The 16951-nt window shown below is 37.9% G+C and overlaps 1 protein-coding gene across 1 annotated transcript in view; it reads left to right on the forward strand.

The window, feature by feature from the left end:
* LOC126278992 (protein sly1 homolog) overlaps nt 1-16951 on the forward strand; it is a 170881-nt gene that overhangs the window by 76499 nt on the left and 77431 nt on the right. The window contains exon 8 of the mRNA XM_049979306.1: nt 16473-16563. Coding sequence (XP_049835263.1) covers nt 16473-16563 — 91 coding nt within the window. The remainder of the gene's footprint in view (nt 1-16472; nt 16564-16951) is intronic.

Consider the following 16951-nt stretch of genomic DNA (forward strand, 5'->3'; position numbering starts at 1 on the left):
CCTTGGATTTTCCATTATTTAAATAGTGTTTTAAAAAGATGAGGAGGCAAGTGGCTCATTTGAAAGTTAAGGAGGGATTGAAGTGCACTGGATTGCATCTTCAGACAAGGTTATTAACCACAGTCATCACAGATCCAGACAAATCAGTCATCTTAGTCTTAGCTTAATGTTTTAACCCAAGGACAACAATCTTTATCCCTGTTAAATATAGACAAGGGAAGGATTTTGCAGTCTGTATTTGGAATGATTGTTCTGAGTGGTGCAGATACTGTGAAGATGTGTAAATCTCTGCAGAATTTTTTGGAAAAGCAAATATCCATGCAACTAGGAAATGTTGGTGTAGTCAGATGTCTGCAGGTAACAGAAATTGTAACCAGATTTCAGTTGTGACACTGAAGGTTATTTGGATTTTGTGTTCCTTTGTGGAAAAGGAGAGGTCATTTTCTAACTACAGTGAAGAAGCTAGCACAAAAATTGTGATAATGCTGTCGTTTGAAATACTATCTGAAGTGTTTGGCTGAACACCTATTTCCCTTAAAGTGTTATTTTTTTGTTTATGTATGAAGTATAACATGAATGTTTGTTTTTTTCTCAAGACAATATAATGTAAATAAATGTGATGAGTATTGTGTTGTAAATTGTGTTGTAAATATAATGTGAATTATAGTTATAGTTTCATTTTCAACATAACATTAAAATGGTTAAAAAGAATAAAAATAAATAACCAAAAGAGAAACAAGCTGGCACCAAAATACACAAAAAGTAATACTGAAATTGGCCATAAAATAAAACAACTTTTTTCCTGTTCCTGGCTATTGATAAGGATTAGTGAGGTGAGCACAGTTTATGTGAGCACTGACTGAAACATACTTTATTGTTAAAAATATGTGCTCACTGAAGCTTGTTATTACAAAATGATAAATATGAACAAGACCTTGTGAAATAGTGTGTCCCACCATGTTGCTGAGTCTGTTTGTCAGCAGTTACTGGGAACTCATCCACAGGTAGTAGATACAGTCTTCTGAAGCAAAGCATGTAGTTTCCTGTCTGTTGCTTAACATTGGACTGAAAGGGTTGGCACAATGTGGCGTCACTATTTTCGTGTTGCCTGATTGACTCACAGTAGGATGTTGCAATTGTAATTGCACAAATATAGTGCCCACCACCGCAGCACTTGTCATCTTTTCTGGTTTAACTTGGAGTTTGTGGTCTGTAACTAAACTATTTTTTCCATACAGGTACACATGTAATTTATTTATCCTGTAAATAACTGCAAACACCTCCTTCTCAATCTTGAGTGTAGTTACGTGGAGTTGTTATCTTAGTAATTTACACAAATGCTATTAATTGTTCTGTGACAGCAAAATGTTTGTGTGGTAGTACATCTCTATTCAGTACTGTGATGAACTGATTGCCAGGGTGAAACACCTGCTCACTGTGAATGGGTCTAAACACAGAGCAGTGTGGCGCAATGTTGTCTTCTTATTATCAACTTAATGTATTTTCGTCCTAGATAGTGGAAATGTTATAAACTAACTGTAGTTTTAAACTTGATGGTATGAAAACTGTTTATATGAGTGGTGTAACTTGGGTACTTATCTTGTCTTCTGCTTGTTGTCCTGGAATTACTGCTAAGAACAGGATTCAGATGTAAAGTTCATTCAGCAATCTACATGGATAAAGTAACAGATAAGCCTTTGTGCTTTCAATTGCATCTTTATTACTCAGAAAATCTCTGATCCACAGTGCTCTCTAGAGTACCAACTGAAGCTTTTGAGTAGTTTACTGTTTGTTAACAGTACAATTTTTAGATATTGCAGTTAACAATTATCACATCAATTTAATTTGACATATGTGCAATAACAATCAGATAATCTTATCAGTTTGAGATGCGCAGTTCAGTTAAAAAAAAAAAAAAAAAAAAAAAAAAAAAAAAAAAAAAGGCAGTCTCATCACACAAGATTATGTCAAATACATATAGCAAACAATAAATTTTACAGTTTCCTCAATTACATGAAGACAAAATTAAGCACAGCTCCCCTACAATGTTTTCAGTATATGTTTGAAAAGAGCTTGTTTTGAGTATTAACAGTTGTTACGTGTTTTGTACAGAAAGTATCTTTTGATCTGTTGTGATGTTTTGGATTGTCTTAATTACTTTAAAAATTAGCAACTTTCATTACATAAATTTGTCATACCTATGGATAGTAGCAGTTCACATGTTATTCCTAATTTTGTTTCTTATATTTTGGCCAGGTGAAAATGAGTACCATTGCAGTACACAATAATTTCATTATATGGTAGGTAGAAAAAAATTCAGTAATTTAATACATTTCTATCAACAGACTGAGTTCTGTAGGTTTGATGTGTTGATGTTTCATAATCATTTACATTTTACCTCATCCACAGGGCAGAGATTACTGGTAGTTACACAGCTATCGTGCTAACTGGAATGTGAGCGATCACTTTCCCTTAAAGAACTAAGAGTTACGGTACTGATCAGTACAGTATATTTCCTAAACTGGTCTGTTACATAACAGCAGACTTAAAAATAATTTTCAATTTGGGAAAGGCTTGTTAGCATGAGCTGGACCACTTGTACATATTTAATGCTATTTGGTGGAGATGGCTTAGTGAATAAATTATCTGGAGAACGTGGAGTGTAAACTTACTATAATTCTTATATTTGTCTGGAAATAAGTATGCTGCTTTAAAATTTTGCAACTCGGGCAGTTTTATCAGTGGTATCTCTATGCTGTGCTATAGGCTTGAGCTCTCTGTAATAGAAATGTCATTTGTTAAGTGAGAAATGTTACTTGTGTTTGTGCAGATAGGCACAAATACATATTGGTGAGATAAATCTTCAAAAAATACTGGCCTTCATTTAATGTTCCCACCAATTCTTCTAGTCTTGGAAATATTTATAGTGGACTGAACATTTGTTATGGCTGAAAAATCCACATATTTCAATAGACCCTTATGGCTTTTTTATTACAACCGTCAGTGTCTCCATTGGCTGACTGAAACGGGTGTAATAACAACTAGGTCATGCAGTCTACTTATCTCTTGACTTTAACTGGTTTATTTATCTCTCAGATTTAACTGAATCCTATATTGCAAGAGGTACAGGATGTGCCATGCAAAAATACAGCAGTTGATGAATTAAATGAAATTATTCTTGAAATGCTTTTATATAGTGTAATTCAGATTCAGCCAGTCACTAGTGACCCGCCCCAACTTTACATTGGTAGCACAAGTATACATGTTTGGTGTAGTGGTAATAAATTATATATACAAAGCTTCCTCGTAAATCTATTAGTGTAAACTGTATCAAAATTCGTACAATAGTTCCTGAGATCAGCCTTCCCGTACAGACATATAAATGCAGTGGGGACTTAAAATTACTAGTATTTGTAGATCGCTATTCCATGCATAGCATATCTGTGTTGCTAAACAGTATCATGGATGATGCTTGTTGTACACCAGCAGTTTGCCTGAACGACTAACAACCTTGCGGATAGAGAAGCATCACATACTTGCATACTTCAAAGGTGTCACCGCCCAGAACTTCAGCTGCCAGCGAGTGCCTTATTGAAACCAGTAGATGACAGGCAAGCACAACTAGAGCTAGAGGTCCTCCACATTGGGGGGGGGGGGGGGGGGGGGTGTTAACTTCCCTCTAACAAGTCACATTGTGGAAATAGAGCCACAAGTATACCTCCGCACACCAGCCATTTATAGCATCACAGCTCCACTTGTTGGCAGTTCTTCAGATTCTCTGGGCCAGCTCATGTGCCAGCTGATACTAGCCCTTCAATCAGAGCCCAACTGGGGCTACTACCGAGGGACTTCAGACCTCTCCAATGTTGTCTCTGAGAAGTATCTTTGGCCAACTGCTGCCGAATACAATCTCCTTCTTTCCAGTGGAAAGCTTCATTTGATTAGTCTCTATGCCCCACAGTCTCAGTTTACTTTGCTGTTTTCCAGGTGAATGCCTGATAGAATACTGAGAGAGTTCAGTATTAAGTTTCGTAAGAAGAAAGTATACACCTTTTTCTTGTTGATTTGGGACATGGTGTTTGTTACGCATCTCTCTCTGTGAGGTATAGTAATACTAACTGCTCTTCAGTGTCAACTTTAAACTTGAACATGTTAAAAACATACAACCTAATAATGTTAGCTGTCACCAATACACCGCCTACAAGAATTGTTAATATTTCAGCTAAATGTTTATAGCCTATTAGTCCCGTAATGGAATCCAAAGTAGTTGCACTATAGGGGCTACCCTCATTCCTATTTTTTTCTCGTTTTTGATACAAATCGGTTCAGTGCACTATGAGTTCAATGTTCACAAACAGTTAAGTACTAGCAGACATGCAAAGATGATTGTTCTCTTTCATTCTTAATACAGCTGATCTTCTACAGTCTTGGAGTAGTATGCCACACAGTTGACTATCAGGCCTGTGGAGGCATTTCACTAACTTGCACAGTGCATTTGTGTGTGCTAAATGTACTCTGCTGGCCAAGTAGCTGCTTCTTATGTGTAGAACATAACCTAGTCTACTAATAACCGTACACCAAATGTTGGAGGTAAAGTAATTTGCATCTAAGATTATTGCAGGATCATCTGAGGTTCAAAATCAAACCTTTATCCAAGCCTCAATCTGGGGTATGCAGATTGGTTGTGATAATATTGCTGCAAATCACGAGCTACTCTTTCACCTGGCCTGTGAGGCACACTGTCTTTACCATTCCATGCCGAGCATCATGTTCGCTGACAAGAACACAGTTTTCAGCTTGCTGCATGCATTGCACTCAGTAGCCAATGACTGAGCCTTCTCCAAATCTTAGTTGGGACCTCCCAGCAGATATAACAAGTGAACACTGGCCTTGCTGGGACATGTTGGCTATTTTTAGCATTCCTGTCCTCTGCAGTTCTCTTAACATTTCTGGCCAATCTGACCTAGAGACAAGGCATCCATTGCTGGCTTACACATATTCTCAATAATGGGCAGCACCTCATAAGTGGTGTTAGTTTCCAAGGCAGCCAGGCAGCTTATAAATTGGACTTCTGTTTCAGTATTTGCTGCCTTGCATTGATTAAAAATAGTATCTACAAAAAGAATTAAAACAAGAAAAGAGAAGGAATTAAAAGAAGAAACAGCTCTGGTCTATTTTATATAGTGATTAACCATAGCAAAAGTCTCGTATGGGACTCAAATGCAAGCTCTGAGAACATGCTGGTACGGAGTACAACTACGCTGCGCACAGTTAACCTGTTAATGGTCTCTCTCTCTCTCTCTCTCTGTGTGTGTGTGTGTGTGTGTGTGTGTGTGTGTGTGTGTGTGTGTGTCACTCATTCTACAAGAGGCACATGCACAACTGTTATAAAAACACATTGCTTAGATGTGTCATCACGTCTCCAGATATTTGTTTTGATTGGTATTTTCATAGATTCTTGATGCCACTTAGCAAAGTTAACAGTATTGTTTAGTACAGGCTGATGACCCTCATTTGCAATCAAAAATCTCCTTTATTTTATCCCTTGAAATCTTATGTAACATCTGCAACTCAGTTTGTTTTCTGAATGTGTTTTGAGGTCTGCCCTGAGTAATCATGTAAATATGGGAGATTGTGTTTCTCATGCTCTGACAGACTTGTAAGCAGTTCTTCGGGTACATCCTATTCTTGTATTGGCCCCATTTAGTGAAGACATCTTCTGTAGTAATTTCTTCCATTGTATCTCAGAATAAATTGATGTTTTGACAGTGATGGGAATAGGTTTTGCAAGCCAGTACACAGGATAATTATTATGTGCTGACGTATTCTGCAGATGCATGCACTTTCTAAACAAAACAAAAGCTGTGGAGGGGAGGGGAGGGGGGATGTTGCAGCACCCACGATTACAGATTGTTGCTGTTATCATCTTTCTTGGTGGTGGAGAGGATAATGGAGTGCTACTCACAGTGATAGTGATTTTGATGCATTCATGAATGTTAGGTGTTTGAAAATAAATAACAGTTTCAAATGGGTAGTCTGACAAAATTTAACTGTATTTCTTTCAGGAGGGAGGTATAGGTTGAGAAATGTTAAGAAGGAAGAGCAGGACACTCACCCCAGGTTGAAAGGGATCACTCTGTAGTGAGGATGAGAGTAGACAGAAATCTTTGATCTGGAGTTAAAATTCTGTGCAAGTAAGAATGCGGATGCAGGAAGTGTTCTGCACAGAGGTAAATGGATAACACAAACTGGCTTTACTAGTGAGCTTTCTTGTATTTGTCCCATGCCACACTCATCAGCTATTGTCTACCATGGTAATCAGCAATGCTAGGGTAAGTGTCACATTAGGCCACTTTTTCTGCATCTGACTCTCCCAAGGAAAGCTGTTGATGTTGTTCCTTAAGATAATGCACTCTAAAACAGAAAATGTGACATACCATGAACTAATTGTCCAAGTGCATGTACAGGCAAATAAATGATTACTGTTTCAGAAAAATTGAATGATTTATTCAAGTGAAAAAATGTCACTGATTGAGCAACTCAATAATGCATGGTCCACCTTCGTCTTGGCATTGAGAGAGTTGTTGAATGTCCTCCTGAGGTGAGGGCTATCACGCCAATTCTCTCCAGTTGGTATGTCAGATCTCTGAAATCCCAAGATAGTTGGAGGCTCCTGCCCATAATACTCCTAACATTCTCATTTGGAGAGAGATTTGGTGACATTGTTGGCTAAGGTAGGGTTTGGCAAGAACGAAGACAAGCAGTACAAACTCTCTCCATGTTGGGCCGGGCATTATCTTGGTGAAATGTAAGCTCAGGATGGCTTGCCATGAAGGGCAACAAAATCGGGTAAGGAATACCATTGATGTACCATTGTGCTGTAAGGACGCTGAAGATGACAACCAAAAGAGGTCCTTTTATGAAAAGAAATGGCACCCCAGACTATTGCTCCTGGTTGTCGGACTCTATTGCAGACAGCAGGCAGTTTGATATCCTGCCACTGTCCGGGGCATCTCCAGACACATCTTTGCCTTGGAGTCTCGTTGACTGGAGTAGGATTGTGTTCATTGATGAGTGCTGCTTTGAATTTAGCCTTGATGACTGGGAAGATATGTCTAGAGATACCCCAGATAGTAGTGGCATACCAACCTAACTGATGCTCGCCATACAGCCTGACAAACAAGACTGACGGCCTGGAATACCATTTCTTTTCATAGCAGGACCCCTTTGGTTGTCATCTATGGCACACTTACAGCACAGCGGTACGTTGACGATATTCTACACCCCATTTTGTTGTCCTTCGTTGCAAGCCATCTTGGACTTACATTTCAGCAAGATAATGCCTGCGTGCCACATGGCAAAAGTTTTTGCTGATTATCTTATGCTTGCCAAACCCTATTTACACCAGCAAGATCACTGGATCTCTCCCCAGTTGAACATTTGGAGCATTATGGGGAGGACCCTCTGACCATTTAGGATTTTGATGATCTAACACAACAGTAGAACAGAATTTGGCACAACAATCTACAGTAGGACATCCAACAACTCTATCAATCAGTGCCAACCCGAATAACTGCTTGCATCAGGGCTAGAGGTGGACCAACATGTTATTGATGTGCTCAATTTGTGAAGGGCTTTCTCTTGAATAATTCATCCAATTGTTCTGAAATTGAAATCATTTGTTTGCTTGTACATCTACATCACATCTTCCAATTTCTGTCCCATTCACATAATCCCTTAATGTGTTTTTTTTTTTTCCCTTAAAGTGTATTTGCCTTGTTGCTTTATGCCACCCTAGACAAACAGTACAGTGGAAAAATACTGTCACCATACATAAACTATCATGAAAATCAATGTTACACCTTGTAACCACATCCCAAGAGACACACCAAAGACATGGTGGACTGACTATTTTGACTGTAGTATCACATTGTATGCTGTCCCTTGCCATTGCACATCACCACATGCCCTGCCTTGTCATGTGGACACCACTATAACTACACCCAAACCAGGCCAAAAATTTATATAATCTTTTCTTATAGGAAAATACATTATTTTTCAATGTCATAAAAAATTCTCAAACTTAGAAAGTCAAATAATTTAGCGCTAACAGCTTGAACTCCTGTCATCTGCAGCACTGGCTATGGAGACACGCCTGTCCTGCCTGCCTATCAGTGCTTGTGGGTCTCCTTTAAAGCCAGGAGTGCAGTTGCTCAGTCAGTCAGTTGGGATTTCACTGTGCTATTGAATTACTCTCTCTCTGCATCATTGTTTGGTTCTGGATTTGTTATGTCTTAGGTTTTTTTATATTGGTTCACTTGTTGGACCTATATTTCGCCATACAATTTCTGTTGCTCATATTTCTCTTGTTGTTGCCCACCTGTTTACTCACTGATGGCTCGCTGTTGATGCTTTGGTGAGTTGAGGGCTGCACAGATCCTGTAGTCATTCCTCGTCTTGTTTGTGGTCACTATATAATTTCTAATTAAAATATAATGATGAGTGTTATGTTGTAGTAGTTTCAGCATAGTGAAATCTGATCTTCATCATAATTTTTCTCTGATCCACCTGTTTCACTTTGACTGATAGTAATTCATAATATAATTATTTTGCTAGCTGACTTGAATTTTTTTATTTTATTTACATGTCAAATTCCATAGGACCAAATTGAGGAGCAAACTCCAAAGTCATGGAACGTGTCAGTACATAAAATTACAACATAAAAGTAATAACAGGTAAAAATAAAATGTTCATGAACCCAAAAATATCAAGCCATAAGTGTAAGTAAGCGCAATCAACAATATATCGCAAGAATCAGCGTAATTTTCAAGGAACTCCTCTATAGAATAGAGGGAGTGACACATGGGGAAACTCTTCAGCTCCGACTTGAGAGTGCATAGATTACTGCTAAGATTTTTGAATTCTTGTGATAGCTTATTGAAAATGAATGCAACAGTATGCTACACACCTTTCTGCATAAGAGCTATGGAAGTCTGATCCAAATGCAGGTTGGATTACTGTCGAGTATTAACTGAGTGAAAGCTGCTTATTCTTGGGAATAAGCTGATATTGTTAACAAAAAAAAACAGTAAATAATATACATATTGAGAGGCCAGTGTGAAAATACCCATACTCGTGAACAGGGGTTGACAAGTTTGTGATCTTAACAACACTTATTGCCCGAACCACCCGTTTCTGAGCCAAAAATATGCTTTTAGAACAGGAAGAGTTACCCCAGAATATAATTCCATATGGCATAAGCGAATGAAAATAAGCTAAGTGGGCTAATTTTTGTGTCGAACGATCGCTTATCTCAGATAGTGTTTGAATAGTAAAAATGGCAGCATTAAGTCTTGGAACAAGATCATGAATGTGGGCTGTCCATGGCAATTTACTATTTATCTGAACACCTAGAAATTTGAACTGTTCAGTTTCACTAATCATATGCCCATTCTGTGAAATTATAATGTCGGGTTTTGTTGAATTGTGTGCTAAAAACTGTAAAAGCTGACCCTTACTCTGATTTATCATTAGTTTATTTTTTGCAAGCCATGAACTTACGTCATGAACTGCACTATTTGAAACTGAGTCAATGTCGCACACAACATCCTTTATGAATAAGGAACAGGAGTGGCCTCAACACTAATCCCTGGCACACCCCCCATTTGACTGTACCCCACTCAAACCCCACATCACAGCCATTCTCAATACTGTAAATAATGACCTTTTGCTGTCTGCTGTTAAAGTAAGAGGTGAACCAATTGTGAGCTACTCCCCGTATTTCGTAATGGTCCAACTTCTGGAGCAATATTTTGTGATCAACAGAATCAAATGCCTTAGTTAAATAAAAAGTATGCGTAGCATTTGAAACCTTTTGTTTGACCCATCCAGTACCTCACAGAGAAAAGAGATTATAGTATATTCAGTTGTTAAACGACTTCTAAAACTGAACTTTACATTTGATAGCAAATCGTTTGATATGAAATGATTATTATACTTAAATACACAGCCTTTTCAATAACATTAGCAAACACTGATGACATAGAAATAGGTCTAAAATTGTGTAAATTATCCCTTTCTCCTTTTTTATAAATCAGCTTTACTACAGAGTACTTGAATCATTCAGGAACCTGACCATTCCTAAAGGAAAAATTACAGGGTTAACATGTGTGTAGCGCATTACTTAAATATTCTGCTAGCAGTCCATCATATCCATGAGAGTCCTTATCTTCAGTGATTTAATTATTGACTCAATCTCCCCATTGTCTGTATCACAGAGGAGTATTTCAGACATCAATCTCGGAAAGGCATTTCCTAAGAGAGTTATATGATTCCCTGTAGAAACTAAGTTTTTATTTTTTTATTTAATTCATCACCAGTGCTCAGAAAATGATTGTTAAATACTGTATATATATATCTGATTTATCAGTAACAGAAATATTTTTTCTACAAACTGACTTTATATCGTCGACCTTGTGCTGCTGACCATACACTTCCTTCCCAACTGACCATATGGATTTAATTTTATCCTGTCAATTAGGTATTCTATTTGTGTACCACATACTATTTACCTTCCTAACAACTATGTAAAGCATCTTACAGTACTGTTTGTAATAGCTTGGTTGTGTTTACTTCTAACATTTTGATATAATTCCTGCTTTGTTCCACAAGGTATCCTTATCCCACTAGTCAGCCACTCAGGCTTCCTTTTACTGCTAGTACTCCATTTAGAATGTTCTAATGGAAAGCAACCGGCAAAGAGCATGAGAAATGTGTTAGGGAAAGCATTATATTTGTTATCTATGTTACCGGCACTATAAACATCCTGCCACTCTTCTTCCTTGACAAGGTTTAAAAAACACTCAATTGCTGTTGGATTAACTTTCCTACATAATTTGTAATTATATGTGACATTTGTTTGAGTACAAAAGCCTTTTAATATTCATGCATCATGGTCTGAAAGGCCATTCGCTCTTTTTACTAACAGAATGCCCATCTAGTAATCAAGAATGAATAAAAATATTGTCTATGGCTGTGCTACTGCTCTGCTCACCTGCACCCTAGTTGGAAAAAAACACCGTCTGCATCAGATCATATGAATTTAGGAGATTTAGCAACATCCTTTTTCCTGCACAATTGTATACAAAATTAATATTGAAGTCACCACATATAACTAATTTCTGGTACTTCCTATAAAGTGACTGAGGCTCCCTCTCTAGCTTGAGCGAAATGCTCTGAAGTCAGAGTTAGGGGACCTATAAATAACAAAAAGTAGAAGTTTAGTTTCACTAAATTCAACTGCCCCTACACAACATTCAAACATCTGTACAGTATAGTGCAGTGCTGTGATACGTCTATGGAATCAAATGGAATACTGTTTTTTACGTACATGACCATGCTAATCAGTATCCTGGCAAAGGAAGCCTCTGAATTATCAAATTATTTAAGTGGTTCTCCTGTTGTTGTTGTTGTTGTTGTTGTCTTCAGTCCTGAGACTGGTTTGATGCAGCTCTCCATGCTACTCTATCCTGTGCAAGCTGCTTCATCTCCCAGTACCTACTACAACCTACATCCTTCTGAATCTGCTTAGTGTACTCATCTCTCGGTCTCCCTCTACGATTTTTACCCTCCACACTGCCCTCCAATGCTAAATTTGTGATCCCTTGATGCCTCAAAACATGTCCTACCAACCGATCCCTTCTTCTAGTCAAGTTGTGCCACAAACTTCTCTTCTCCCCAATCCTATTCAATACCTCCTCATTAGTTACGTGATCTATCCACCTTATCTTCCGTATTCTTCTGTAGCACCACATTTCGAAAGCTTCTATTCTCTTCTTGTCTAAACTATTTATTGTCCATGTTTCACTTCCATACATGGCCACACTCCATACAAATACTTTCAGAATCTACTCCCAGACATTTAAATCTATACTCGATGTTAACAAATTTCTCTTCTCTAGAAATGCTTTCCTTGCCATTGCCAGTCTACATTTTATATCCTCTCTACTTCGACCATCATCAGTTATTTTACTTCCTAAATAGCAAAACTCCTTTACTACTTTAAGTGTCTCATTTCCTAATCTAATTCCCTCAACATCACCCGATTTAATTTGACTATTAATATTCATATTTGTGGTTCTCCTATATACCAATAATTTCAGAGTCAAATTTATAAGCAGTTTACTAACTTTATTTCTAATACCACTTACATTTTGATGAAGTATGCTAATGCCTGTTCTACTTGGAAACATGACGTCCTCTTAAGGTGATTCCTTAGTTAGAGGGACTTCCTTTAAACAGGTATACCTGACTTCATTCTAAAATAATGTGCAGCTCTAATGCCAACTACTGCCAGCTTTTTTTCCATGAGTGATCCCACCACCACCACCACCACCACCAACAACAACAACAACAACAACACCCACTACACTGTCACCTATAAGCTTTGCCAGCCTCCCCTACCCATACCTATTGAGGTGCAAGGCCATGCCTAGTAAAACCCGATCTACTGATGGACTCAGCTAGCATCACTGCAATGTGACCCATACCTTCTGCCATCAGTGCCTTCTCTAGCCCCACGTTAACGTGCTTAACAGCTGCATTAAAATGAGGCTGATCATACGATGCCACAGTTGCAAAAGATACACATTAGTTTGACTAGCGATTGTTACCAGGTCGCCACCTACACCACATTCCCTGTCCCTGTGAAGACTACTCTCTGCTCTGCCCACTATCACTACCTGAACCTCCTTCGCAAAATTCCTACTTAACTCCCCTATGCTGTCAGTCACCTGAGCCAACCCTGCACTAGGTTTCATGATGCTGGTGACCTGGTACTCACTCTCCAACACTTCCTGCAACTGCTGGCCTATGTTTCTACCGTGTGAACTACCTAGCAGCAGAACCTTCTTCTTTCTGTTAGACTTTGCAACTGACTTAGGCCTCCTAACTGCTGAGGACACCTACACCTACAGCTACAAGAGGCTCCTCATCACTCATCTTTGACAGTTGGTCAAATCTATTGCATATATGCAAAGTACAACTGTCTGAATACCTCCTCCTTCTAGCTGCCTTCTTGCCAACTGTCAGTTCCCATTCCCCAGTACCCTTCACACTCCTCGATCTATCTAGTTCCTCCTGTATTTCTTGTAACTGCACCTGGAGGCCACAGATCTTATGCTCCTGCTCCTCTATCAACTTATTTCTACTACAGAGTCTGCATTCCCAGGAGAGGATCTCGTTAGAATGCCCACTGGCTTCCCCACAGCTTCCCCCCCCCCCCCTCCCCCCAGTGAAAATACTCTGAATAAATACCACTTCTCACAAACCTACAATAGAGCCCACACTTATCACTCATGGTAAAATTTTACAGTTATTGAAAAAAACAAAATGTCTGTGTTACCTAAGTTCAGTTAAGATAATTCAGTTTAAAACTAAGCAAATAGTACCTTACTCACCACTAGTAACAGAAATATGAAATTGCATAATTACCTGAAAATATATATGTTGTTCCTATGCCTTGAATGGAGAAGTGCATGCAAGAGAATCACTAATCATCCTGTAATTAAGAACCCAGGATAAAGGTTGCAGTCACAAATAATCATAATATATAAATAAATGAAGCAATTATAACACCCTACAGCTATTATTTACAAACAAAACAAGGATTCAAAATGAGGTGACAACCAAATAAAGATGGCAAGGCAAGGAGAAAATTTCTTACCTAGGTGGTGATAGGTTGCTTTTTAAGTGAAAAATCCATTTCTTAACATTTCAAATTCCAGCTCCTTACAGAATTTTAAGTCAAGGTATGTCGTTACTTAAAATGTTACTGGAATATCTTCATTTGAAATATCTTAAAGGGAAATAGACACGAGAAAGACCAAGTGTCAAGACTTAGTTTTCATCTTTATTTTAGTTCAGTGATAGGTTATAAATATTTAATTTGTTTCTGTGATAGATTATAAATTTTACAGTAATGGTGATATAATATAAATATCCTTTAAAATATGTTTGAAGTGAGTTATGAGCAATTTCACACACAATTTCTTTTTTTTTTTTCTATGAAAGGTCTAAAACAATCTGGCATATGGAGAGGTTGGGTGAAATGGGATCAGTACCAACATATTTCTTTCCTGTTTACTGTGCCAGTAGATTGTTTTGTCTTCTCTGAGAAAAAATCCCAAACCTGTATTTGATGCTGCTTCATGCTAGTGGTAGGAATAGTGTTTCCAAAATTCATTACCCACTCAACAAACATAACATATTTGTAGCAGAATTACAGAAAACATCAAATCCTAATAATAATGTGAACAAACCTCACGCAAGTGCAAATGCACAAGGGTGGTTTAGTTGTGATAGCATCTGTTACATTCATTACTCCTGTTATTGAAGTAATTCTGTAAACTAACTACAGTGGGCAGCACCTGTCAAGGAACAGGTAACAAACCTACTCCACTTTTCAAGTGATAGGTGGTGCGTGCGTCATTGTGATCTGAGACATACTTGGACGTGGGCCTTTTACACAGTGTTGTGGCCCAAGTTGCACTATGCTTGGTCTCCAAATCGTTAAAGATAATTCTGTATCAGAGCACTGTACTTAACCCAATATTTGTCCAATGAATGGATTCCATTTCTGAAGTGTGATTCTACAGGAACTGCAAAGTGCTAATCTTCTGGCTGGCATATCTCTTCATTTGACATTAAAAAAATTTCCACCCTTAAATTTTTGTAGATGTAGAAATAGGTGACAAGTCTGAGGGTGTTAAAAATAGTGAATTTGGAGGATGTTTCAACAATTCACACTAAAGTTACATCCCTTTTCCTATTTTGAAAGTCCATTCTTGCGATGAAAACATTGTTCTGTTTTGAGATCCCATATCATTGGTGAAACACCGTAGGACAAAGGATTTTTTTTTTTCCTTGTTTCTTTCGCAATCTAGTATTGTACTCTCATTATTTTTCCATGCAGTTACCAAAAAACTGGCATATTTTTATCACCAGTTATAGATTCACCAGCGAGCAGGCAATCAGTGAGAACAACCCCTCTTTTTAATCCCAGAAAGTATTATGTATGTAGTCAATTCACTGAATGTAATCAAAAACAGTTTTTTGTTGTTGTAGGGCCCACTGATTTGACTGTTACTTTATTTCTCTCATAAAGTGGTGAACCCATGCCTTCGTCCATATTAACAAATCTGGGCACAAATCAGTTAGATTCTTTTAAAAAGTGGCCTTGAACAATGATGAAGAAATTTATTTTCAAATTGGTCTGTAGTGGACATTCATCAGATATGGTGCCCATCTTGCATAAAGCTTTCAGGCAGTTAATTCTACATGTACAATATATTTAATCATTTGTGTGCTTTTGGTGTCAGCTATTTAATACACCTTAATAACTGCTTGTCCAGTACAATATTAAGTTAATATGAGGGTTGCAATATTAATAATGGCAACTATTTATTTACAGCCCGTGCAAAATAGATACATGTTCAAAGTTGTACTGATCTTCAAAGTAGTCACCAGCATTGTGTATATCACAATGCTGTTCATTTTTGGAACACAACCTACGACCATCTCAAAGACAGAGGTGATGACACTTTCTGCAGGACCTGACCATCATTTTGCAGGACAGTGCTCAAGCACGTACAGTGCAAGCTGTTACTCATTTGTTTGACTGATGGGCTGGTAAGTGCTTTACCATCTACTGCAGTCCCCTAACTTAAGTGAGTTCAACTCAGTTTCTTAACTGAAGGAAACACTTGACGGCATTTGCTTCAGAACTGTTACAAATTTGTCGGGCAATAGGCCATGCCACTCACTGTCAACACAACTGGCACTGCTACGACTTATACATGGGCTTCCAATGGGTTATACACAATGGTGGTGCCTACTTTGAAGGTCAGTAAAACTTTGAAACACGTATCTATTTTGTACGAGCTGTAAATAAATAGTTGCCACTGTTATTGTTCCAACCTTCATATCAGTACCTTACTGTAGCACTTTTCACTTTGTCCTTGTGCATGAATCAAACTGTAAGTGTAGGTTATATTACTAAAACTCTTTGTCAGATTGTTTATGATCTTAATAAATTATGAGACAGAATTGATGCCCAGTACGTAGCTTCAGGAGGCAAAACACATAATACTGCCAGTAAGGTACACATAAAAATAAACGTGACACTCTATCCTAGCTTTTGGAACCAATAGTTTCTTCCTCAAAGAGGTGAGAGGGATAGATTGGGGGAGGTTAAAAGAAAGAACAGGTCACTCGCATCCCAGAATGAGAGGGATCCGTCTTTTTTTGTTTGATTAATTTGATTTTGATAGTGAAGTATAAATTTTAAGTGTTTGTATAAATAAACTGTAAATTTTGATATCACATAGACACAAAAATGAATAGTTATGAGGAAGCTACCACAGTTTCTACTGAATTTGAATGCAAATTGCAATGTGATCTATTAATTGTTGCAGCCCATTTCCAATTGTGGCTGAGGCAATTCAGGAAGAACTGGAACAATATAGATCATCAGAGGATGAAGTTAAGAAATTAAAGGAATCAATGGTAAGTTTATCTTCCTAAATTTTCAGTATTTGTAGTAGTATTCCTTTGCCTTAATGGTTGGCTGTTGTAAAGGTGGCAGGGGTGTCAACCAACTGCCACGGAAGCAAAGCTACTTAGCCGATCTCATTTGAAGGGGTCATATTTCAAATGATGGTATTAATAAATGCTTTGATATTATGATGTGGGTGGGGGGCAGAAAGCTGATACTGTCTTCAAAGACTAAGTCATGTACTGTGTGCAGAAGTCAGTATTATGATATTCGTAAACTACTTACTGGAGAGAAAGAGAGATGAAAGTCAGTCAAGGCAACAACATTCTACACGCATATGACAAGTAACATATTTTAGTAATCAGGGTTTTCACTGGTTTGTTGTTGTTCTCCATTTTT

Source organism: Schistocerca gregaria, chromosome 6 (genome assembly GCF_023897955.1).
Source record: "Schistocerca gregaria isolate iqSchGreg1 chromosome 6, iqSchGreg1.2, whole genome shotgun sequence".
NCBI lineage: Eukaryota > Metazoa > Arthropoda > Insecta > Orthoptera > Acrididae > Schistocerca > Schistocerca gregaria.